This window comes from Mirounga leonina, unplaced genomic scaffold, assembly GCF_011800145.1.
Source record: "Mirounga leonina isolate KUSES-001 unplaced genomic scaffold, KU_Mleo_1.0 Mir_150, whole genome shotgun sequence".
Lineage (NCBI taxonomy): Eukaryota > Metazoa > Chordata > Mammalia > Carnivora > Phocidae > Mirounga > Mirounga leonina.
Window position 1 is genome coordinate 28,243,753 of NW_023270374.1, and position 23,216 is coordinate 28,266,968.

The window sequence follows — 23,216 nt, forward strand, 5'->3', positions numbered from 1 at the left end:
CTGCCCACTCCCCCCAATCCTGTTCCTTCGCCTCCTCCTGCCCTTGACAATCAGTTGGCACCAGGTCTGCTTCTTCATGTCTATCCCACCTCCCTCACAGCAGTGAATCCTGGGATGTGCCTTCTCACCTGAGACATGGCTTCATCCTAGTCCAGGTGTGTCCACGTGTGTGAGTGCCCCCTCCACCCTCAGGTTTTTCCTCCAGGTGGCTCCACAGAGGGGAGCAGGGCCACTTAGCAAAGCTTTCTTTAGGGGCATTCTCACCCCATCCTGGCACGGCTCCAGCTCCCCTGTTCCCACTGGCTGTCCGCTCACCTAGTCCAGAGGCACCAGGTAGGACAGTGAGTGGACTTGTCATTGATGCCTTCCTGACATCATGGAGTATACAGTATAGAGGGGAGATGGGCCACTGTAGATTCACCACAAACAAGGTGGGCTTGTCTAGCACAGAGGCAAGGGCCAGAGCAGGCCTTCCCACCTCCTGGGCCTCAGAGTCCCCACTTGGTCTAGTCTGATGTAGCAGATGACAGGGTTCTTCCAGCTGTGATGTCTCCATTTCTTGTAGGCTGGTCCTTTTTTGGCACAGAGATGCTACAGAATTCTCAGAAATGGTTTACCTTGGGGCGCCTGGGTGGCTCAGTCAGTTAAGCATCTGCCTTCAGCTCAGGTTATGATCTTGGGGTCCCGGGATCGAGTCCCGCGTCGGGTGGGCTCCGTGCTCTTGCTTGGCAGGGAGTCTGCTTCTCCCTCTGCCTCTGCCTGTCTGTCTGCCTACTTATGATTGCTCTCTCTCTCTCTCTCTCTCTCACACACACACACGAACACATAAATAAATAAATAAAATCTTTTTTAAAAAAAGGAAAGAAAAGAAAGAAATGGTTCACCTTCTCTGTGTTTTGGTTTCTCCGCCATGCAGAATGTGGGCTTGGAGATGCTCGATGGTGTGAATCCAGGCAGGGGACATGCTAGTCCAGGCCAGCTCAGCCCCTCCTGACACACCCATGGCCACACTAGTGGTCCTGAGATTAGAGTGGCTTGAATCTTCCCACTTAGACCTGGGTCCAAGTCCCGAGTCCCAGCTCTACCACACAGATTCTGCCTGGGTCCCAACACTCATGGCCCAGCAGGAGGCTGAGGGCTCTTCTTGCTCTGAGGGTCTTTGGATTGGGGGAGCCATGAATCTACAGTGTAGCCCCAGGAGAGCCTGGAGAGCAGCAGGCCCTGGTGGGGAGGGGTCCGAGGTTGGGGGCGGCCTAGGTAGGGGCTCTTGAACTCAGGCTCAGTTCAGGAATGAGACTTGCTGGGAGTTGAGAACTGGTTACACGCAGACAGGGAGACTGCAGCTTCCTGACCCTTGGGCACTCACCTGTGCCAGGCTCTGCGCTCAACGCTTCAGCAGAGGATCTTAGGAAGGTTAGGAGCTTCTTGTGGCTATTTTCCAAGGAGAAGCACAGCAATATACAGCTCATCCCAATCGCTGTTTTTACAGTGTGGCATCGACGCCCTTCCAGTTGAGCGACGGGATCTCTATCCCCTCCCCTTGAACCTGAGTAGGGCTTTGTGACGGCCTGAGCCAATAGAGAGTGGCAAAAGTGATGTGTGACTTCCAAGGCTAATCATAAAAAGCTCTTCAGCGATCTCTCGTGTGCTCACGCGCGCTCTCTCTCTTAATCCACTCCCCTTGGAACCTAGCCACCATGTTCAGAGGAAGCCCAGGCCTCATGGAGAGGTTAGTGAAGGTGTTCCAGCCAACAACTGCAGCTCTGGTCCCCGCTGACCACCAGACATGTGGGAGAGCGAACCTTCAGATGATTCAGGCCCCAGTCTTGGCACTGTCCCAGCTAATGCCAAGTAGAGCAGAAATGAGCTGTCCCAAACTGCAAAAGAAATATTGTTGTTTTAAGCCACTAAGTTTTGGGGTAGTTTGTTACGCGGCAGTGGATAACTGGAATGCTTGTCCAAGGTCACACAGCTTGGAAGTGGCAGAGCTGAGACTGATTGGATCCCAGGGTCATCCAATTGCAGAGTCTCTTGTGCTGCACTAATGGGCAATGTTCAGCTCAGGCACACAGCGTATACGGCGTAAAGCTCTACTCAAGAAGGAATGAAGCATCAAATGATTATAAGAATTATATATCAGATTGTAAGAAATGATGCCGGTTACCCAGTGGAAAAAACAGTTTATTTCCTCCCATTCAAGCCGCTAAATTGACCAACATGATGAAAACTGAATGAAGACTAAATCCTGGAAGGCTTCAAAGAGGAGGTGATTTTTTTTTAAATGAAAAGGTTTTTTTTTTCCCATGGAAGAAACAAACCATTGGCTGAGGGAGAATTAGAGGAATTAGTAGGGGAACCTGCTTTCAATAGTATAGTCAGGGAGGCCTCACTGAGAAGGTGACATTTAAAATGAGTTATTAAAAATAAATAAATAGGGGCGCCTGGGTGGCTCAGTCGTTAAGCGTCTGCCTTCGGCTCAGGTCATGATCCCATGGCCCTGGGATGGAGCCCCGCATCGGGCTCCCTGCTCAGCGGGAAGCCTGCTTCTCCCTCTCCCACTCCCCCTGCTTGTGTTCCCTTTCTTGCTGTCTCTCTCTCTGTCAAATGAATAAATAAAATATTTTAAAAATAAAATAAATAAATAAACTGAGTTATTTTTTAAAAAGCCCTAAAAGAATAAATAAACTGAGTTATTCAGGGGTGCCTGGTTACCTTGGTCAGTAGAGCATGCAACACTTAATCTCAGGGCTGTGAGTTCAAGCTCCACATTGGGTGTGGAGCCTGCTTAAAATAAAAATTAAATATATGTATATATATTTATATTTTTTTAATTTTTAATATGTATACATATAAATGGAGTTATTCAAAGAGCCAGAGTAAGAGAATTCCAGGCAGATGAAACAGCAAGGGCAAAGGCTCTGAGGAGAAACAGACTTGATAGATGTTTAAATAAGAAGGTCAGTGTGACTGCGACTAGATGAGTGATGGAAAGTAAAGGACAAGTTAAAGCTGGAGTGGAGCCAAGGCATGCCCTGGGCAGGGGCTTTATTCTTTTTTTTTTTTAAGATTTTATTTATTTATTTAAGAGAGAGAGCGAGATTGAGAGAATGAGTGTGGGGAGGGGCAGAGGGAGAAGCAGACTCTCCGCGGAGCAGGGAGCCCGATGCTGGGGGGGGGTTCGATCCCAGGACCCCGGGATCATGACCTGAGCCGAAGGCAGACGCTTAATCGACTGAGCCACCCAGGTGCCCGGGGCTTTATTCTTGATGCAGTGACAAGCCATGGAAGCCTCTAAGCAGCGGCATGATATAATCTAATTTGTGGGTGGTTTTTTTTTAAATTTGTGTTTTAAACAGATCACTCTAGTTGGTCTGGAGTCATGAAGAGTCATCAGCATTCCGACCATATTTAAATCCGTGGGACCAGGTGAGGTCACACCGGGAGAGCATCTATAGAGAAAAGAAAAACTAGCCCACAAGCAGGAAGTTAAGAATTTCTGATTCTAGAAAGTGAGTGAAAGAGGAAAAGCCAGCCAGAAAAGACTGAGAGAGAGCAGCCAGTGAGGTAGGAGAGAACACACAGCAATGTGTTGTCGGGAGGTCAGGAGAACAGATACATGAGGAGGGAGACCTCCCACTGCATGGCACCACTTGGAGGCTGCTGGGGACCTTGACAAGAGCCAAGGTGGTGGGGACAGAAGCCAAAGGGAGTGGACTGACGAGTGAACAGGACATGGAGGTGGAGTGTAGGAAGAAGAGAAATGGAGCATTTGGGGAGGGGACTGTCGTGTGGAGAGAGAGGGGGAGAGAAGGGGGGCAGACAGATCGAGGGATGGGGGCTTGGCTTTTGAAAGGAGCAGGGCGCTTACCTCCATTGTCTTGGAGGAAGGATGGAAGACTTGGATGAGATGCAGGGGCTTCTGTCGGGAGGAGGAGAGGGCGGCCAACGATGGCCTCTGTTTTTTCAGTGGAGAATAAAGTCACCCGGTGAGAGTGAAGAGACCAAGGAGCGCAAAGACCTCAGATCTCAGAGAACAGAAACCAGACTTCCCAGGACGTGTGAGGAGGTGAAGCCAGGCCGCCCAGTGAGCATGGGCTATTTTCTAGAAAGGACTCTAGCCAAGTGTATTTCCCATAGGTGAAACCGTGCGGCGCATATGATTTTATGTCCTGCCTTTTCCCACTCACCAGAGCGGCAGAAGCATTTCCCCGTGCATTTATAAAATCTTTGCAAACATCACTTTTAAAACTTAGAAATAACCCATGGAGTGGATGTTCCAAGGGTCACTTAACCTTTCCCCCTTTTATTGGACATTCAGGTTGTTTCCTGGCAATGATACTGGAGTTCTGAGAGAGGTGGCATGTGGTCTGGAGAAGAAAGGAGAAGGCAAGCTTCGAGGCAGAGCTGGGATGTCTGACGCCCTGGCGCGCCTAGAATCCCATCATGGGAGCTTTGAGGGGCCTATTATTGGCAATTGGTGCTCCTGACAGGTCACATTCTGGGTTTTCCTGGACACGAGGACAAAGAATGGGACAGCAAGGCACATCTCACTGGCTTCTCAAAGTACCCAGTGGTTCGGGTACTGAGCCTGGGGAAAATAAAGTGGGGAGAAGGGCCCAGAGGGCCCAGAGGGCCAAACGTGTGATCCCTGAACCGTTTACAGTTGAAACAGAGAGTGCAACAGCCGTGTTTGAGGTGGCAACGGGGCCCTTCACTTTGCCTGTTTTCCCCATAATACAAATCTTTTCTGCATCCCACCCTTCCTGGAGGGGGCATTGCTCCAAGAGACCTGGCCTTGGGCAGCCTATCTAGGGACTCAGGTCCTCAACACAAAGCCCAGCGGAAGAGCGCTCTCTCGGCTGTGTGAGAACGAGGCGGGCCTCCTGAGACAAGGGGCTCACCCCCCAAGCAGAGGCCAGCAGACCACTGCGGGACATAGCCTCCAGGGCGTACTGCCCTGGGCCGAGATTGTTCTAGGATTAGCCGAAGCCCCTTCCAGCTGGAGGTTCTGTGGTTTGACAACGCAGCATTCACAGAATCCTACTATGAGCCAGGGGCAGAAAAGTAACCCCCGTGGGCAAAGTGCCTACCGTGTGCCAAACACCGGGCTTCCCGTGCATGAACTCACCCACTGCCACGGCCCGCCACTGAGGCAAGTACCATCACCCCGGGGGAGGAAGGGGAAACAAGCCAGGACCAGGCAGGACTGCTTCTCTCTGCTTCCCAGCCCTGGGCTTCCGCCGCGGCATGGGGTGACCGACGGAGACTCCCACAGCGCTGCCCTTTTCTGTAGCATTTGTACCTGATAAAGCAAGGTTCCTCGTGGTGGGGTCCAGGCACCGGGTGGCACCTGGCAGCTGGTGGCGAGACTTCGAGAGCCATCCCTTTGGACTGGTGGGGCAGAGCTGGAGGTCAGAGGGTGACAAGGTCTTGTTTGTGTGTGTTTATGGGATTTGGGTTTCTGATGGATGATAATCACTGCCGGGCTTCCCAACTGGAACGGGAGTGGGCGCAAGGCCAGGGCCGGCCGCCCTCTGGGCAGGTATAAGCCAGGGAGGAGCGCCTGGAGCCTGGCGGGGACAGAGGGGCCAGCCGCTGCCGGGGGGACCAGGGTGCAGAGCTAACGCTGCTTCGGGCAGACTGCCGGGTGTGTTCTGGAAGTGGCCCTGTCTCTGGGGAGTCTGGGAGGTGAGCTAAGGAAACCCTCGGGCTGGACAGGCTGGGGCGAGGTTGCCAGAAGCCAAGGCTCAGCAGTGTAAGTACATTCTTCCACAGTTCCTGCCTTTTTCTTCCCCGCTGAGCTGCTTCTTCCCCCGACTAAGTGACCAAGTGTCAGGAATTTGAGCCCTGGACTTCTCAGAGGCAGTGGGGGATGGGGGGGTAGCAGTAAGCACTGTCATTTACCCACTGCTCACCAAACCCCAGGTGCTCTGGGTTATCTCATCGAATTGATAACAGAAGGATGGAGATTGGGCTTGGCATCCTAGTTCTTCAGGCATTATCTTTTTTTTTTAAAGATTTATATATTTATTTATTTATTTATTTGGAAGCGAGAGAGAGAGTGCACGCATGCACAAGTGGGCAGAGGGGCAGAGGGAGAGCATCTTCAAGCAGACTCCCCGCTGAGCAGGGCTCCATCCATGAGATCACGACCTGAGCCGAAACCAAGAGCAGGACGCCTAACCCACTGAGCCACCCAGGCGCCCCAGGCATTATCTTCTTTTACTCTTACAACAGCCCTATGAGGTGGATATTAGTATTTTACTGAAGAGAAGACTGAAGCACAGAGATGTTAAGTAACTTGCCCAAGGTCACATAGCAAGGAAGTGGCAAAACCAGGATTTGAACTCCCTGACTCCAGAGTCCGTACTCGTCACCACCCTGTTATACTAGTGGGGCTGTGGTAAGACTCTTCCACTTTCTGAGGGGTCATTTCCTTATCTGTAATTTACGGTTATAAAACTTGATGATCAGAAATATATTACCCTGAGGGGTGCCTGGGTGGCTCAATTGTTAAGCATCTGCCTTCGGCTCAGGTCATAATCCCAGGGTCCTGGGATCGAGCCCCGCATCGGGCTCCCCACTCTGCGGAAGCCTGCTTCTCCCTCTCCCACTCCCCCTGCTTGTGTTCCCTCTCTCGCTGTATCTCTCTCTGTCAAATAAATAAAACCTTAAAAAAAAAAAAAAAAAAGAAATATATTACCCTGAGATTCACTAAAGATACTTTGAGATGGGTCAGCTTTAAGCACCGGAAAGCCTTGTTGGAAACATTATCGAGAACTATGGGGGTGCCAGGGTGACTCAGGTTGTTAAGCATCTGACTTTGGCTCCAGTCATGGTCTTGGGGTCCTGGAATCGAGCCCCACGGCTCCCCACTTAGAGGGAAGTCTGCTTGTTTCTCTCCCTCTCCCTCTGCCCGTCCTCCGGCTCATGCTTGCTCTCTCTCAAATAAATAAATAAAATCTTAAAAAAAAAGAAAAAAGAACTATATGAGAGTGCCTGGCTGGCTCAGTCAGTGGATCATGCAACACTTGAGCACAGGGCCATGAGTTAGAGCCCCATGATGGGTGTAGAAATTAGTTTTAAAAAAAAGAAGAAGAAGAACTATGTGTATGCCTTTTGGTTCAGCATTCAACTTTTGAAATTTATCATAAAGGATATAATCAGATTTATGAGCAGGGAATTTCACTACAGTTTTGCTTATAATCATAGAAAATTAGAAGCAAACAAAATGTCCAACAGTTGAGGAATAAATGATACATCCTATGATGAAACAATATGTAGCCATTAAAAATCATGTGTTCAAAGGGTGCTGAATGTCATTGGAAAATTCTCATTTTTAAGTGGAAAAGGCACTTTATAAAATTATACATGGTATGATCTATTTATAAAAATATGTGTATATGTATTAAATAAATGAAACAGACTGGAAAAAATATACTTAAGTGTTGAAAGCTTATCTCTGAGAGATGAAATCATGAATATTTTTGTATCTTTCTTAATTCTTTTCTAGATTCCTCAAACTTTCTATAATATACATGCCTTACTTTTTAAATTAGAAAAATGAAGATTTAAAAAAAAATGAAGATTTTGTTCATTTGTTGTTCTTTTGGTTTAGGCTTGGCTCCTTTCGAGCTTCTGTTATAATACAGAGGGAACTGAGTTGCCTGCAGTCAGTATTGTGAGGGCCTCTGAGATGGTCTGGTCCAACATGTTTCATGTAGGAAAACTGAAGCCCAAGGGTGCAAGGGACTTACACAAGGTCAGAGAGAGAACCAGAGGCTCCAGACCCCCAGCCTGGAGCTCAGGCGTGTCTGCCCAAAGGGCCAGAATCCCTAGGCCAATCTTCCAGAAGGGTAGGGAGATGGAAGGGAATCAGCTAGAATTACTGGGTTAATTTAATGCGTGTTAGTTGCTAACTCCAAGTGAGGCTTTGAATGCCAAGGGTAGCTGACCTCACAGACCTACCCAGTGATGATTAGTCCTGGGAGTGACAGGAGAGAGCAAAGGGTAGCTAGGTGGCCCGGAGCTAGCAGGGTGTGCCCCAGGCCTCTCCCTCTCATTTCTAGGCCTCGCCGGGCCGCAGTACTCCCTCCCCCTGGGAGGGCTGAGGACTCTTACACCAGCCTTGGGGCCCCGGACAGCATGAAAGGTCGCTGGCGTTACACTCGGCTGGTAAGGGGCCCAGCTTGGGCTGGGGAGTCAGGCCAGCGAAGGTGGGGGAGGCCAGATCTCTGGCAGGGTGGGGTCTGGGCTAGGATTGGAGGCAGGCGGGTGCTTTGTTCCCTTCCAAGTCCCTCTCCAGCTGGCCTAGAGTTCAGAGTTCAGGAACCCCGGAGCCCCAACCCCATGGTCCTGAGACCCTAACAAGCATAGACCGCTGTCTCCAGCCAGATGGCGCTCTGTCCAGAAGCCCCACGCAGCTAGGGCCCCTTCCTTAGGCCTGAACCTGGGTAACAGGAAAGCAGTGTCCTGGTCATTTCTCATCTTGGAGGAGCCTCTCCTTATGAAAAGTCCCCAAGTCATTGTGCGCAGGTGCATGTGTATACACACACGCACACGCACATGCACATACCCTCTGGACCAGAGTGGAAGCTCAACTGAATGAATGCATAAACCAAGACACATCCACACTGACACACACACATATTTATACAATCCCAACTCACACTCACAAACATGTTGACAGGTAAACACACAAAGTTACTCAACACTCTCACACTGATTTGCCAACACAAGTCTATTTTAAGCTGATACACACCTTTGCGTGGATGAACACACATCTTACACAAACCTGCCCGTGCTTTCTCAGCTGCTACACGCGTTGTCTCCCTGGCCGACAGGGAAGCCTCTGGCCCTCATTTTTTTTCTTTGTAAAATCAGGATAGTAAGGAGAACATTCTTAGGATTCTTGGGAAAATACAGAGAGATCATGCACAGCGAGCACTCAGCCAGGCCTGGCCCAGGGTGTGCTGACCAACATCGGCCACTACCGGTATCATTATTGTTATGATTGTTGATATTATTATTATTGTTTCGGGTGCAGACACAGGGTTACAGCTCGCAAGGCTGGGCTGGGCCGGGCTGCCTCCTGCCTTTCTCTCCTGCCCCTGAGCTTAGAACTTGATCCTTGGCACCCACTCTGGATCTAGAGCAGGCAGGCAGACAAACCACAGAGTCCATGGCCACATCTGATGGGCATGTGTACCTCCGACCTTCGGCTGGCAGGGGCCAGGACGGGAGCCGGTCACAGGCAGGGGTGGGTGGTGGTGGCAGGGGCCTAAGCAGGGGTGGTGAGGCAGCCGAGGCTCTTGGGCTCTGGAGACATGGAAGCCAATGTCTCCTTGTCCCTCTTGGTGTCTTCACAGCCCAGCCAGGTGGATGACGCTCTATCTGCGGAGGAGGGTGAGAAGGAGGAAGAGGAGACAGCCCCAGCCCCGGCCCCCGTCTCAGCTCCTGCTCCAGAAGATCCCGTGGGGCCCCAACTGGCAGAAGCCAGCCACGTTCTAGGAGCCTCGGAGATTAGGCAGGTTCGGGCCCAGTGCCAGGAGCCTCAGGGTCCCACCCTCCTGCCCTACCCCAGCCAGGTCCAGGGACACCTGGGGTCACTCCAGCTATGTCCCAAAGCTGGGGGGGCGGGCGGAAGGATGAGGTAGGGAGGATTAGGGGGAGGGATTCAGCATCTCATCTATTCTCCAGCCTGTAGGGACCAAGGTGACCAAGGGGAGAGAGTCCTGAGGGAGACCTGACCTTGGTTCAAATCCTGGCTCTGCCACTTACTCCCCGTGTGGGCTTTAGGCAAGTGGCTTCACCTCCCTGAGCCTCATTTTCTTCAACCGTAAAATGGGAATGATAATCCCTCTCTAAGGGGCCCTTGGAAACGGTAAACTCCTGTGGCACCCATAAAGCACCATGCTTGTGTGAGTGGGGCCTGTCCAACTTCAGCCCTTCTGGGACCCTGAGGATGGGGGGAAGGAGCGGGGGAGGACGGGGATCCTTGCTCACCTCCAGCCCTGTCCCTAGCTCAGCCTCCACCTCCCCCCACGAATCACCGGACATCCCTGGAGCCTGGCCTTCTGCACGTCGAGAGATGGCTTCAGCCTGCGGAGCTTGTACAGGCAGATGGAAGGCCACAGTGGGCCGGTGCTGCTGGTGCTGAGGGACCAGGATGGGCAGGTGAGCTGGGCCCGGGGCCCCAGCCTGAAGCCCTGGGGGTGCCCAACCACACACCAGCGGGCCCTGCCCCAGGGCAGCCTCAGGGCCGGGAGGCAGAGGGGATAGCCCGTCACATGTAAGGGACAATGATGATGACATAGAGACCTCCCCCGTTCAGAGCCATTCCTTCCTTCCTTCATCCCCTAAATCATCCATTTAACACATGTACGTTAAGCACCGCCTATGTGCGAGCTTAGATGTGGACAAGAGCAAGGTCCAGACAGAAGTGGTTCCAGCCCCCTTGGAGCTACAGGCCTAATGGGGAGGCGGGCCAGAGGTGAACAAATAATCAACTGGGGAGACATCTCAAGTGGAGGATCTGCACCTTCATGATCCATTGATGCTTTGAAAACATCCCCCTGTTGGTTGGGGGCTAAGAGTAAAAGCTGGCTTTGAGGAGGCAGCCACAGACCTTGGGAAGGCGCTGTCTCAGATCCCTGTGGTCTCGCCAACGTGGGGGGCCGGGGGGTGTTCTGCCAGGCCCTCTAGACAGGGGCCAGGGGAAGGGGGCAGATGCTGGTTTCAAGTGCTCTTCCATGGGAGGAACATGTTAGAGCTGGGAGAGATCTCGAGGGTCCCTGAGGACCCTCATGTGGGCAGGAGCTCCTTCCATCCTCAAGATGATGCCAATCAAGGACTTTCCACCTCAAGGCCACGGAGCTCACTTCCTCAGGATGGAGCCCCTTCCTTGGCAGAATGCCGCTGACTATGAGGAAGTGACTCCTTACATTAAGCCAAAACCTACTCCCCATGGCTGCCTCCCAGTGGTCCTGCCTCTGCCCCTCAACACTCGGTATAAGAGGGAAAACCTGCAGTCCACCAACTATCCCACAGGAGAAAATGGCTAAGTGAACTATGGTTCTGCGACATAGTGAAATATTACCAAGGGCTGGGGGAAAAAATGATGTAGAGCCATACCTACTAAAAGTGTTGTTTTTATTTTTTTTATTTATTTATTTAAGACTTTATTTTTTATTTTTTTTTTAAAGATTTTATTTATTTATTCATGAGAGAGAGAGAGAGAGGCAGAGGCAGAGGGAGAAGCAGGCTCCCCGCAGAGCAGGGAGCCCGATGCGGGACTCGATCCCAGGACCCTGGGATCATGACCTGAGCTGAAGGCAGACGCTTAACCGACAGAGCCACCTAGGCGTCCCTATTTTTATTTTTTTAAGTAATCTCTATACCCAACGTGGGGCTTGAACTCACAACCCTGAGATCAAGAGTTGCATGCTCCCCCGACTGAGCTGGCAGGCGCCCCAAGTTTTTGTTCTTAAAGCAGGATATGAAAGGCACTCTTGTGCCAATGGAGAAAATGTATTATGAACTAGATACTAAATAACATTATGGAATTGCTGTTAATTTTCTTAGGTGAGATGATAGTATTGTGTTCATACATGAGAAAATCCCCATTCTTAGGAGCTGAACCATTTAGGGGTAAATGGGTTATAATATCTGCAACTTACTGTCAGACAGAACACCAAAAAATATAAGGAGAGAGAAAGTAAATATGGCGAACACATTCACAATTTTGAATACACATGGAGGGTATCTGTACCATGCTTTTACTTTTCTGTGTGTTTGAACTTTTATAAAGAAACGTGAAGGGGGAGGCAGCTTACAAAACACAGGTACGGGGCACCTGGCTGGTTCAGTTGGAAGAGCGTGCAACTCTTGATCTCAGGGTCGTGAGTTTGAGCCCCATCTTGGGTGTAGAGATTACTTAAATAAATAAAACTTAAAAAAAAAAAAAACACAGATGTACTGTAGGATCTGGTTTTCTGTATAAGAACATATACACTGGCATTAAACAGATGCTGGAAGGAAATGCACCAAAACGTTAAGAATAGTTACCTTGGAGAGCAGAAGGGGGAATTGGAATATGGCTTTAGTTTCTCTTTCTGCTTGTCTGTAACTTCTAATACTTTTCTACAAGGATTACTTTTATAAAATAGGTACGTTTAAGAAAAAGTAGGAAGACGCCAGCAAGAGTTCTTCCTTGGGGAGTGCTAAGGGAAAGGACACGCGTTGATGGGCCCACGCGGCCCTCCCCACCCCCCAGCTTTGTCCCAGGCTCCCCGCCTGGCTAGGTGAGCCTATATTACCAAGCCTGGAGAATGGGGTTGCCTCCTCTCCCCGCGAGCTGCCGCAGCAAGCTCCTCTGCTTTCCAGATGTTCGGAGCCTTCTCTTCCTCGGCCATTCGACTCAGCAAAAGCTTCTATGGTACCGGAGAGACATTCCTCTTCTCCTTCTCCCCACAGCTAAAGGTGATATTCCCAGCCTCCTGGGGAGGGGGGAGGAGGGCTATGACAAAGATCCTGAGGCCCCAGTGGCCCCTAGCTCTGTCCCCCATGCTGGGGTGCCTTGTATCCCTCCATCTTTCCACAGAAGGAATGGGACAGGCCAGTGGTGGGCAGCGCATCCCCCTTGGCCCTGTTCATCTTCATTTCTTACAGTGCTCAGTAGGTCCCTGGCGACCACAGACTGGCTCATAAAGGAAGAGGGGTCTTGCTCACCCGAGCAGGCTGCGAAGACAAGATGGGTCCAAGTGCAGGTAGATCTGTGGGTGTACAGGTAGGAAGAGGAAGACAGACACATCCAGTGACTTCAGTCTTCTTAGGAAGGTGGGCTGAGGTCATCGGCTAAGAGTGAGGTTGGGGGAGAGAGTGTACAGACTGAGCAGAGAGAAGGTGTCAAATCGTCATTACGGGAGTGGAGAGGGAGGCCTACCGGAGAGAACCAGAGAAACAGAAGGACAGCTAGGCAGCGTGAACTGGAAGTGGGGAGCGTCAGCTTAAAGGCAATCTAGTCCCCTGGTGTTTTTCCGCCAGCTACGTTCGGCTCCTTGGTTCCGGCGTGGAGAGGGTGGCTGGGAGGGCTTCTCCAGGATGGGGCTTCCGCTAAGGTGGTGTGACCGAGCGAGAGAGGGAAGCGGAAGCTGAAGGGAGTGGAAATGTAAAATGGACCACAGAACCTAGTCTGGATCAGTGGGGAAGGGCAGCCAGGGAGGCTGAAGGACAATGAGACGAAGACGAAAACAACAGTTGAGAGGTGGCCTTGTGGTCAGAGACTTGGAGCAAGGACACCAGTCGAGCCACGTGTTGGAATATAAGATCTAAGAGAGAGGGCCATTGGAAACAGACCAGGAAGGACGGGTTCCTGGGTGTGAACAGAGCGGACGGTGGCCGAGGTGGGGGTAAGAAGTCCCCTGCACTGGAAAAGGAAGGGCGCTGAGGGCAGGCACGGGATGGGTCCGTGCGGACGGCGAAGTTCACCAAGGACACTGCAGGAATGAGGAAGGAGGAGAGGAGGGTGAGACAGAGCTCAAGCCTCTAATTCACGGTGACTGGTGACTAGGAGATGGGTGAATGACAGAGCCAAGACTGGTGGAGACAGAGGGTACTTGCTGCTGGAGGGTAGAGCTTTAGAAGGAGGGAGGGGGATGGTCAGTCGCCAGCAGCTCCCATGTAGAACTTTTCCATCTCTGAGCTATTTATTGAATAAAACGACTGAGCGCTGCAGGCTTGGCACGAAGCGCACTACTTTTACTCCTCATAAAAATAGTAGCAACTAACTGGGCACTAGTGTACCACCTGCCAGGCACTATTCTGAGACATTCACAAATTAGCATATTTAATCATAACAACACTCCTCTGAGGGACATACTATTATCGGCCCCACTTAACAGTTGAAGAAACAGAGGCACAGAGAGGTCGAGTGACTTGCTAGTCAGTGGTGAGGATGAGATGCAGAAACAGGCCCTGGGGCTTGAACTCAGGCTTGGCGCTAGGCTACCCCTCTAAATGACGGAGATGCTCTCTGGCTTGCAGAAGAGAGGCGATCACAATATAGAGCGATAAGGGCTGTGGAAGAAACGGCAAGGAAGAGCACCTCTATCAAACGGGAGTGGGGAGATCAAAGGAGACTTCCTAGAGGAGGAGCTTCTTGAGTTGGAGCTTGATGGACAAACAAGATCACCAGGTGATGAAGGGCATGGGGAGCAGTCTTCTTGGAGCATGTGCAAAGGCACAGTAATTGGAGAGGAGACAATGCCCATTTAGGAACCCAACAGATGAATGGGTAGGGGGTCAGAGTGTGTCTGCACTGCCAGAACATGCCCTCACGATATACTCGTTCAATGGATGAAGAACTAGTCCCAGGTGTTTTTGTTTGCTATGAGAGACCTCCCCGCCAATGCACGGACCAAGGACCTACAGATAGACTCAGACACACAATTATTTGGTCCCATGACGAGGTCACAAGGAGCTACGGACTCCTTGCTAAAAGCAAAACACAAGGTATCTATTGCATTGTCTCCATCAGCCAGCCTGGTAATCTTTCCAGGAAACAGGAAAGGGGTCCGTTGTTCCTAGTAAACCCGTGCTGGATTCTAATTACCACTTGTTTTCCTGTATTCACATGCTGGAATTCTAAAGTTCTCGGATTTTCCTCCTACTGCACTGACTACTCCTTGGCAGAATCCTTTGCTGATTCCTCCTCACCTCCCCAACCTTTTGACATCAGAGGGTCCCAGAGCAAAGTTTTTGGTTCTTGTCTCTTCTCTACCCTCATTTTTTTCAAGGTCTCGTGCTGATGGCCTCTACCCCTGAACTCAAAACTGACATATATCCAACTACTACCTAGAGCTTCTGCTTGGACCTCAAGCCCGGCATTTCAAGCCTCACAGGTCCCAAACCGAGCTCCTAACTTTGCCCCCAAATCTGCTCCTCCTGCCCATCTTCCCCAGTGAAGTTAATGACACCTACATCTTTCCTACTGCTGAGACCAGAAATTTTGGGGTCTTTGATTCCTCTCTGTCACACCCTACACCTGAGTTGTCAATGAATCCTGATGGCTCTGCCTTCTCTATCTATATCCAGAACCCAACATTTCTCACCATGTCCTTTGCTGTCACCTGGTTCAAGCCAGCATCATTATTTGTCCTTGTTCCTGCTATGCCCTCCTGAAGGGTCTCCCTGCTTCCACCTCAGTCATCACAATAGCTAGAGTGTTCCTTTTTTTTCCCCTAAAGATTATTTTATTTATTTGTTTATTTATTTGAGAGAGAGAGAGAGAGAATGAGCAGTTGTGAGGAGGGGCAGAGGGAGAGGGAGAAGCAGACTCCCTGCTGAGCAGGGAACCCAATGCAGGGCTTGATCCCAGGACTCCAGGACCATGACCTGAGCTGAAGGCAGACGCTTAACAGACTGAGCTACCCAGGGGCCCCTAGAGTGTTCCTTTTAAAAGGTAAGTTAGAGCATGTCATTCCTTGGCTCCAAGCTGCCAATGGCTTTCTTTCTTGGAGAAAAGCCAGTCTTTATAATAACCTACAAGGCCTGTGAGCCTGGGTGGCTCAGGCCTTAACCTCACTTGGTTAAGTATCTGCCTTTGGCTTGGGTCATGATCTCGGGGTCCTGGGATCGAGCCCCGCATTGGGCTACGTGCTCAATGGCGAGCCTGCTTTTCCCTCTCCCCACCGCCAGCCACAGCCACCCCCCGCCCCATCGCTTGTGCTCTCTCTTGCTATCTGTCTCAGATAAATAAAATCTTAAAAAAATATATAACAACCTACAAGGCCCTACATCTTCTGGCCTCTCTCTTATGTTGTTTCTTGTTATTTTTCCTTTCCCTCACTCTGCTCTAGCCACAGTGAGCTCTGAGCTGGTCCTTAAACATGCAGGTCTGCTCCTACCTCAGGGCCTTTGCATATGCTGTTCTGCCTAGATTGCCTTCTACTGGATCACCAACCACATGGCTCAGGTCTCACCTCCTTTAGGATTCTGCTCAAATGTCACCATCACAGAGAGGCCCTCTGTGACCAACTAATTTAAATTTATAACACTCCATTCTTTGAAAACCCTTCTTGTCCTTCTCTACTTTTTTATCCTTAGCATTTTTCACCACCTAACAGTCTATTTATTTTACTTAGTTACCCGCCTCCACCAACTAGAATGGGAGTCCCATGAAGGCAGGAATTTTTGTCTGTTACATTCACCATTCCACCCAGTACATAAAAGTGACTGGTACTAAATGCTAAAAATAAATAAATTAATGAATGAATAAAATTTAAAAATTTTTTTTAAATTGTTGAATGAGATGAATTATTTTTAGAAGGGCTGTCTTCCCAGCCCCCGTTATGGAATCTTGTTTTTTTTGTTTCTGTTTTTGTTTTTGTTTTTAATTGTGTAATCTTTGCCTATCTTTGGTCTTTTGACACCTCTTGTGTTCTTTATGAATTCCCAGTGGCTCCTTGATGGTGATTCCAAATAGCACCATGAACAGGGTCGTCGTTTCTTCCATAGCAATGTTTATCTTACTCCTTCAAGTCTGAAGGTCACATTCTTCGATGAAAGTAGAGCAGGAATTGAATGGTTCTGTCTTTTCATGGTCACTTGTTAATATTATCTTATCTCTTCTGAGCCCAGGGTTTATTTTATTAGTCTGTTTTCTTGCTAAAAACCCTTTGGCTGCTCATAGCATTTTTTTAAAACAACTAATTACAGGCAGTAATATGCTATACATTTGTGGCCTTCTAGAAATATTTTTATTAGCCCAATTGACTCTTGAATAATTTATTCATTCAACAGACATCTATACCATGCCTTGGGAATATTGCTGGGAATCAAGACCGCCCTCACAGACCTTACACGGCAGTGGACTAAGCAACGACACATTGGCACATGAACAGGGTCATCTCAAAGAGTGCTAAATGCTGAGGAAAAGGAAACAGGGCCTGGGAGGAAGGGCTACTTTAGGCAGGGTGACCCAGGAAACTTCTCTGGGATGACATTTGGGCTGAAAGATGAGAAGTGGGCCATTTCAGGATCTGGGGGAAGAGCATCCTCAGTAGAGGGATCAGCAAGTGTGAAGGTCCTAAAGCAGGAATAGCTTTGGGTGTCCCGGGCACAGCAAGGCCAGGGTAGCTGAAGTGAAGTCAGTAAGGGGGAGAAGAGGTCAGAGAGGAAAGCAGCAGTCAGAGCAGGCTGGGCTTCTGGCTGGAGTGAGGAGCTGGATTGTATTCCCATTGCAGCGGGGAGCCCTCGGAGGGCTTTAGGCAGAGGAATGGTAATACTGATCACAAGGCAGAGCGGATGGGCTGTGGGCAGGTGACTGGAAGCAGGGACAAGTAAGGAGGCTGTGAGCTAGCGAGGAGTGACTGTGGCGGGGATTGGGTGGGCACAAGTGGAGATAGACGTGACAGAAATGGGGGTAGTCTGGCTGTGTCTTTGGGGTGGGGCCCACAAGACCTGCTAAAGAACGGAGTATGAGGCAGTGCGGGGAAGTGGGCAGGCTCCAGGGAGAGAGGAGGAAACAGCTCATGGCAGAATCAGGGCCTAGCTCCTGACCAGGAACTTCCCCTCTTCTCTCCAGCTTTGCAAGCAGGATGCTAGAGAGTTCTCGTCTGTTTCTAGAACAGGGGGGCTTGGGGTTGTGGGAACTCAGACTGGAAGGCAAGAGGAGATGAAATCCGGGGAGAATGGAAAGAAATCTCCTCAGGGGCCAGGGTACTTCCCCACGCTTAGCTGGGGCTTGGGCCTGGATGTTCCGTTCCCTCCACGACACTGCCACCCAGTGGTGTGGAGCCAAACTGCAAGGGCAGGACTCCCCCAGTAACCCAGCTTTTCTCCTGTCATCCCAGGTCTTCAAGTGGACCGGAAGCAACTCTTTCTTTGTGAAAGGAGACTTGGATTCACTGATGATGGGCAGCGGCAGGTGCGTGTCTCAGTCCTCCCAGGGTCTGGAGTCTTGGGGTAGTCTGTGTTCTGGTCCCTCCCCCATCCGGAAATGCTGGGCTACAGCTGCCCCAGATAAGATGAAGCTAGTGGTGAACTTCCACACCTTTCCCTTCAACACGGCCCCGGTGCTGCCTCGTTCCCCAGTCAAACCCCTCAAGCCTCCTCTAAACACCGAGGGGGTAGAATGGCATGGACTACCCTCCAAAGTGTTTACAGTTGATGACAGCTTAGTCTGAATGCATGTGATTTGGGGAACAGCATTCTGCATGGTTGGATGAGGCTAGAGTCAAGGGATGGGAGGCTAGATCAGGTAACATAGCTCACTGGAGGAAGGCAGGCATCTGCCCAGGAAACCAGCGTGTGTGCGCGCGCGTGTGTGTGTGTGTGTGTTGGGGGGATGAGTGGGTTAGGAAGAAAAAGTTAGCCTTATTCCTGGTGAGACCTCCAAATTCAGGCAGAATAAATCTTATCTTGAGGGCAAAGATGAAAGCGGTGTTTGACTAGTACCAGGCAAGTTCTTTGCTCTCCCAGCTCCCTGAAGAGCCTCTACTGAGACAGTTTGGCACAGAACATACAAGCCATTGCTGATTTGCAGTAACCCACTTCCCAGGCCCAGCCTAGTTTGCTGTCTAATGAGGGGATCAGAATGGATGCTTTCTGAAATGTTTTGGGCTGAGTCCATGCCTTAAGGTTCACTCCTTTGGTTAAGCATTGCCATCTTTAAAATGTTCCACATGTTCTAAAACTGGACTGGGGACAGTGGTGCACCACTGTATATATTTATTAAAATCATTTAACTATAAAAAAATGCTCCAAATCTTATGGGGAACAACATGTGGAGTTCCCAACAATTCTGGATATAAATCAGTTTAAGGGAAGATGAAACAGGCAAAACTGAGCTGTGGTCATGGTGAGGCCAAAGGCTGATGGTGTAGACCTGGAAGGCCAACATCCAGGAGTGAGTCATGCCGAGATTTTCCTCTTCTCTTTAGTGGCCAGTTTGGGCTGTGGTTGGATGGAGACTTGTACCATGGGGGAAGCCACCCTTGTGCAACCTTCAATAATGAGGTGCTGGCCCGGCAAGAGCAGTTCTGCATCAAGGAGCTGGAGGCCTGGGTCCTGAGCTGATGGAGCTTTCTGAAACAACAAATGCTCAGACCTGCTCATGAACACCATCTAGACCCTCCTTAGAGAGGGCTGCCCATTTTCTCCAAAACCTGGATGACTATGGCTGTGACCAGACCTCCCTGTGGCCCGAGGACCCGAGACAGTCCTGGAAGCAAGCAATGTTCTCCAGGACAGGTGACTCTGAAGTGAAAGGTACTTACACCTCTTCTGAACAGCACAAAGACCCTCATGACATTTCTTTAAAGTAGGCTCCATGCCCAGCATGGGGTTCAAACTCATGACCCTGAGATCAAGAGTCCCGTGCTCCACCAACTGAGCCAGCCAGGCGCCCCCCCCCCCCTGAAATTTCTTTTTAGAAATTATACAACTAAAACATGTTGACTGTAGAAAAAACAGAAGACTTTAAAAAATTTTAAAGTTGCCTAAAATTCAACCACTCCCCCAAAACACTAACATTTTCATTTTCATATACACCCTTCTAGAGAGTTTTCCATGGAGATATATATATTCTATTCTGGATGTTTTAGAAATCATTTTAACTTCATACTGTCAAACCACAGACACCTGGGCTCAACTAGTGAAACTAATAAAGACTCTGGTAGCATCTTTTTCTAGAACACTGAGGGCTTCCTGTCGGCCACCAGCATACGGGGTGCTTGCAAATCTCTAATTTCACAAGGAAGATATGAAAGCAGCAAATGAACAATATGCCTATTTGGATAAAGAAGTTGAATCTCTGTAGATGGGAACCTAGGGCAGGTTAAAAAGGAGGAAAGATATGTTTCCTGACACAAGAGCTCAGGAAATGAAGAGACATCCATATCCCGTCCCATGACAATGCCCGCCTCCTGTCAGAAAACCAAATAACATAAGTCCTGTTAAATATCATCCCCTCTCTTGCAAACCAAACATAGCGTTGACATAGTCAGATGCATCTGGGTAGATTCCTAGACACATTTCATTTGCAGAACAGGGTGCAGACTGGGCACACATGTGTGAGAGGACATCATTAAGGAAAACACCTTTGGTTTCAAGATGGAGATACATTCATGAAGCTTTATTGCAGCTATTTTCCTCACCCAAGCGAAGTAACAAATCATTTAAACTCATAGTTCTTACATTCTCAAGGTGACAACAGTTCAGTAACTCTAGAGGTTGTTAAAATCTCAGTTTTTATACAAATAGTGAAAGTGTTTGTTAAGAAAAATTTAACCTTGTAAATGGCACACGGTTCTGATAATTAAAACAGTTGCAAAGAGCATAAAGTGCAGCTGACTTATATGTAAAGGGTGCAAACAAAGTTGATTCAAGTTATTTCTCAGATAGCACAATGATACAATATTGAAACCATAAAATTCCAGAGTAAACCACAATGATTTAAAGATAGGAGTTGCAGAAAGAAAACAATCTTAGCAGAAGAACATTACATTCTTGACCTTGAGTCTGGATACACTAAGTCTGAGCCCCACAGTTCTCCCCACTGAATGTTTCAGAGGTACCTCGGCCAACACAGATATGACCCAGTCCCATGGCTGACTTCACTTGTGCTTCTAGGAGCCCACATGTGGACACATCCTCACCCACACAGCATTATGGTGGAAGTGGGGAGGGTTTTAATTATTCTCCTATGAATTAGGGTCAACTCTTGATCATCTACTGGGGGATGGAGGAGGGTGGTGGTGGTTATACAGAATGGCAGGTATCTCTAATACTTTTCAGCCTAGTGTCAACAGAACAGAACTTGATTACACAGTAGAAGGTGGCAGCATTCCTAAGACTGTGGATAATCTGCTGCCTATAGTCTGAGTTCCTTCCTTCCTCCCACTTGCTCTTGCCTGGAGCCAGGCCTGGCTCCCCAATCCCGGCCTGCCATGGAGGCTTTTGTAAGGGAGTGTCAAAGCATAAGATGTTAAGGGCTTAGGACTCCCATTCCCCACTGCCCTGCATCTACAGGACCCTCTGGCTACCACCAGCTTTGGCTCTAACTCCAGACTTTATTCTTGGTGAAGGTCTGTAGAACTGGCAATTGTGTGTATATGGAGGTGGGGGTGGGGGCCCTCTGCACAGAATTGCTCAACCACAGTGGTGCCTACTCCACTGCAGGAGGTAAAGAACAAGCATGGGGAATACTGGGCCACGGAGCGGAACTTGGAATTCTCAGGATAATCACTCATTTCATCCCAGGCAGCTCAGTCTTTGCTCTGAAACCCATAAATGCTCACTGAACCAGCAAAAACAAAGTCCCAGCTCTGAGTAGCCCCAGCCCCAAGAATGGCTTCTGTGACCCTGATCAGCTTACAAGGGAAATTCAGACAGAAGGTCGGAGGAGAGCCTTCTCCAGGCTGAGTAGTGATAGTGAAAAAGACCTTGGGACATGGACAATGAGTATTCAGGAGTAAGAAACTGCCCAGGTCTGGGGCTGCAACTGACCCAGAGAACAGCCTCCCCAGAGGCAGTTTTATGTCCCACTCCAGAGAAGGCCAGAGCACTCGGACCTTTTCAAAAAATTAATCATGCCTCTCACTCAGGAGTTGGAGCTAACTCCCGGCCCTCATTTCCTACTGTTTAGTCCAACCTGGCTAAAAGGGTGAGGGAAGGTCTCTCACGAACATTCAGATCACTTAAGAAGAATTGTCCTCAAATTCGAGGTGATGGGTACCTCCCTCAAGGGGCTAGGATTTTGTTTCGTTCTTAACCATGGCTGTTTACGATAGTCCCAACTTCAAATTCCTATGTGCACCTTCTCTCATTTCTAAACATTTTTTTTTTAAAAGAACAATCATATGTCGTAAGAGTTCAGAGTACCTAAATTTTTTTTTTTTGTTATTCTAAGAAAATAAGACTACTAGAGAAAGACTTTAGTTACAGTTAAAATAGACAAGGTAACACTTTCTGTAGCATGTATAGCAAGATTTGCCTAATACCTTTTTGTTTCTTTGGATAAAAATTACTTAGCTTCAGCATGTGTGTACATTCAAAATATAAAAAGCACTAGTTACCACTAAATTTGTAGAACTCCACGACCAAATTCCCTACGTTAGTTAATACTGCTGGGGGACAGGGAAGAAGGCTTTATATAAACAACTGGTTGCAAACATTCACACTGAGTCATCCGGAAAAAGCCGCTGTCTAGATTTGGACTCTTTCTGGAAGTGATCTGGGCTCTGGGCTGAATTTGCGTTATTCCACTCCATTTTTCGAGGTGTTATAAGAGGGGCTACAACGTCACCATCCTGTCAAGAAAAGAAAAACCAGGAACAAAGAAAAGCCAGTTTTCATAACTTTGAGTGAAATCCTCATGTGCACCTATCGTTGTCTTGCAGATAGATTGCTTCTAGACATACTTATTCTTGGGAAACCCTAAATTACATATATGCCCTGTGCTTGGGCCAAATTAGAAACACCACAGTCCTGAGCAGGTAAGAGCCTCTGTAGGAAACGCTATCGGACCTATTCTTCTCAAAGATGGCCAGAGGCAGGACACCACAGAGTTCTGACTCCTCTGCCTTCATACACTTTTCACAAAACACAAACTCTGTCTTTCTTTTTTTGAAAATACCAATTGCTTTTATTTTTTTATATTATTTTATTTTTTTTTAGGGAGAGAGGGGTGGGGAGGGGCAGAGGGAGAGACAGAATCTTAAGCAGGCTCCACACTGAGCGCAGAGCCCAACATGGGGCTCAATCTCATGACCCTGAGATCATGATCTGAGCCAAAATCAAGAGTCAGATATTTAACTGACTGCACCACCCAGGTGCCCCTCTGTCTGTTTTTCCAGGAAAAGAGGGACTTCACTGGATCCCTGCTCCTCTCTTGCCTAGTCCCCCCCTACAGTAAATGATATTCCTATTTGGAAGACCCTTCTGGCTCAAAGTCAACATTATTTGCCTTTAAACTCATCTCTATTTCTATCAAGCATCCTTATTTCTACCCATTCTAATTTCAACTCTAGTGAATTTTGTAAATATGAACTTGAATGTCACTCTCCTGCTTAAAACACTTTAATGGCTTCCATTGCTCTTGGCCTACAGGACTATGCAAAATCCCCTGGACCCCTCCCCTAAAGGCACCATGTTCTTGCCCATCTTCTGGCCTTCCCCCCCTCCATCGACTTTACCCAGCTGACTCCTTCTCATCC

The 23,216-nt window shown here is 49.1% G+C and overlaps 2 protein-coding genes across 4 annotated transcripts in view; one reads left to right on the forward strand and one right to left on the reverse strand.

The window, feature by feature from the left end:
- The first annotated feature begins 8,145 nt into the window (after positions 1-8,145).
- TLDC2 (TBC/LysM-associated domain containing 2) lies at positions 8,146-19,077 on the forward strand. 2 transcript variants are annotated; one of them, XM_035006270.1, is made up of 6 exons: positions 8,146-8,175; positions 9,369-9,530; positions 10,024-10,176; positions 12,385-12,480; positions 17,853-17,926; positions 18,942-19,077. In XM_035006270.1, the coding sequence occupies exons 1-6, from the start codon at positions 8,146-8,148 to the stop codon at positions 19,075-19,077; spliced, it is 651 nt and encodes a 216-aa protein (XP_034862161.1). The 2 variants fall into 2 exon arrangements, with proteins under 2 accessions (XP_034862161.1, XP_034862162.1); XM_035006271.1 differs by lacking the exon at positions 12,385-12,480.
- A 1,028-nt stretch (positions 19,078-20,105) lies between these two features.
- The window catches only part of SAMHD1 (SAM and HD domain containing deoxynucleoside triphosphate triphosphohydrolase 1), a 55,608-nt gene continuing 52,497 nt past the window's right edge, over positions 20,106-23,216 (reverse strand). For both annotated transcript variants that reach the window (XM_035006267.1, XM_035006269.1), the window contains exon 16: positions 20,106-22,310. In XM_035006267.1, the coding sequence (XP_034862158.1) occupies positions 22,176-22,310 (135 nt within the window). In that variant the 3' untranslated portion in view covers positions 20,106-22,175. The remainder of the gene's footprint in view (positions 22,311-23,216) is intronic.

What these genes read in the sequence shown, in the direction of transcription:
- TLDC2 (XM_035006270.1), top strand. Translation starts at nt 8,146, where the DNA reads ATGAAAGGTCGCTGGCGTTACACTCGGCTG. An exon ending in TGAGGGACCAGGATGGGCAG is followed by an intron (nt 10,177 to 12,384) that starts GTGAGCTGGGCC and finishes TCTGCTTTCCAG; the next exon opens with ATGTTCGGAGCCTTCTCTTC. An exon ending in CTGATGATGGGCAGCGGCAG is followed by an intron (nt 17,927 to 18,941) that starts GTGCGTGTCTCA and finishes TCTTCTCTTTAG; the next exon opens with TGGCCAGTTTGGGCTGTGGT.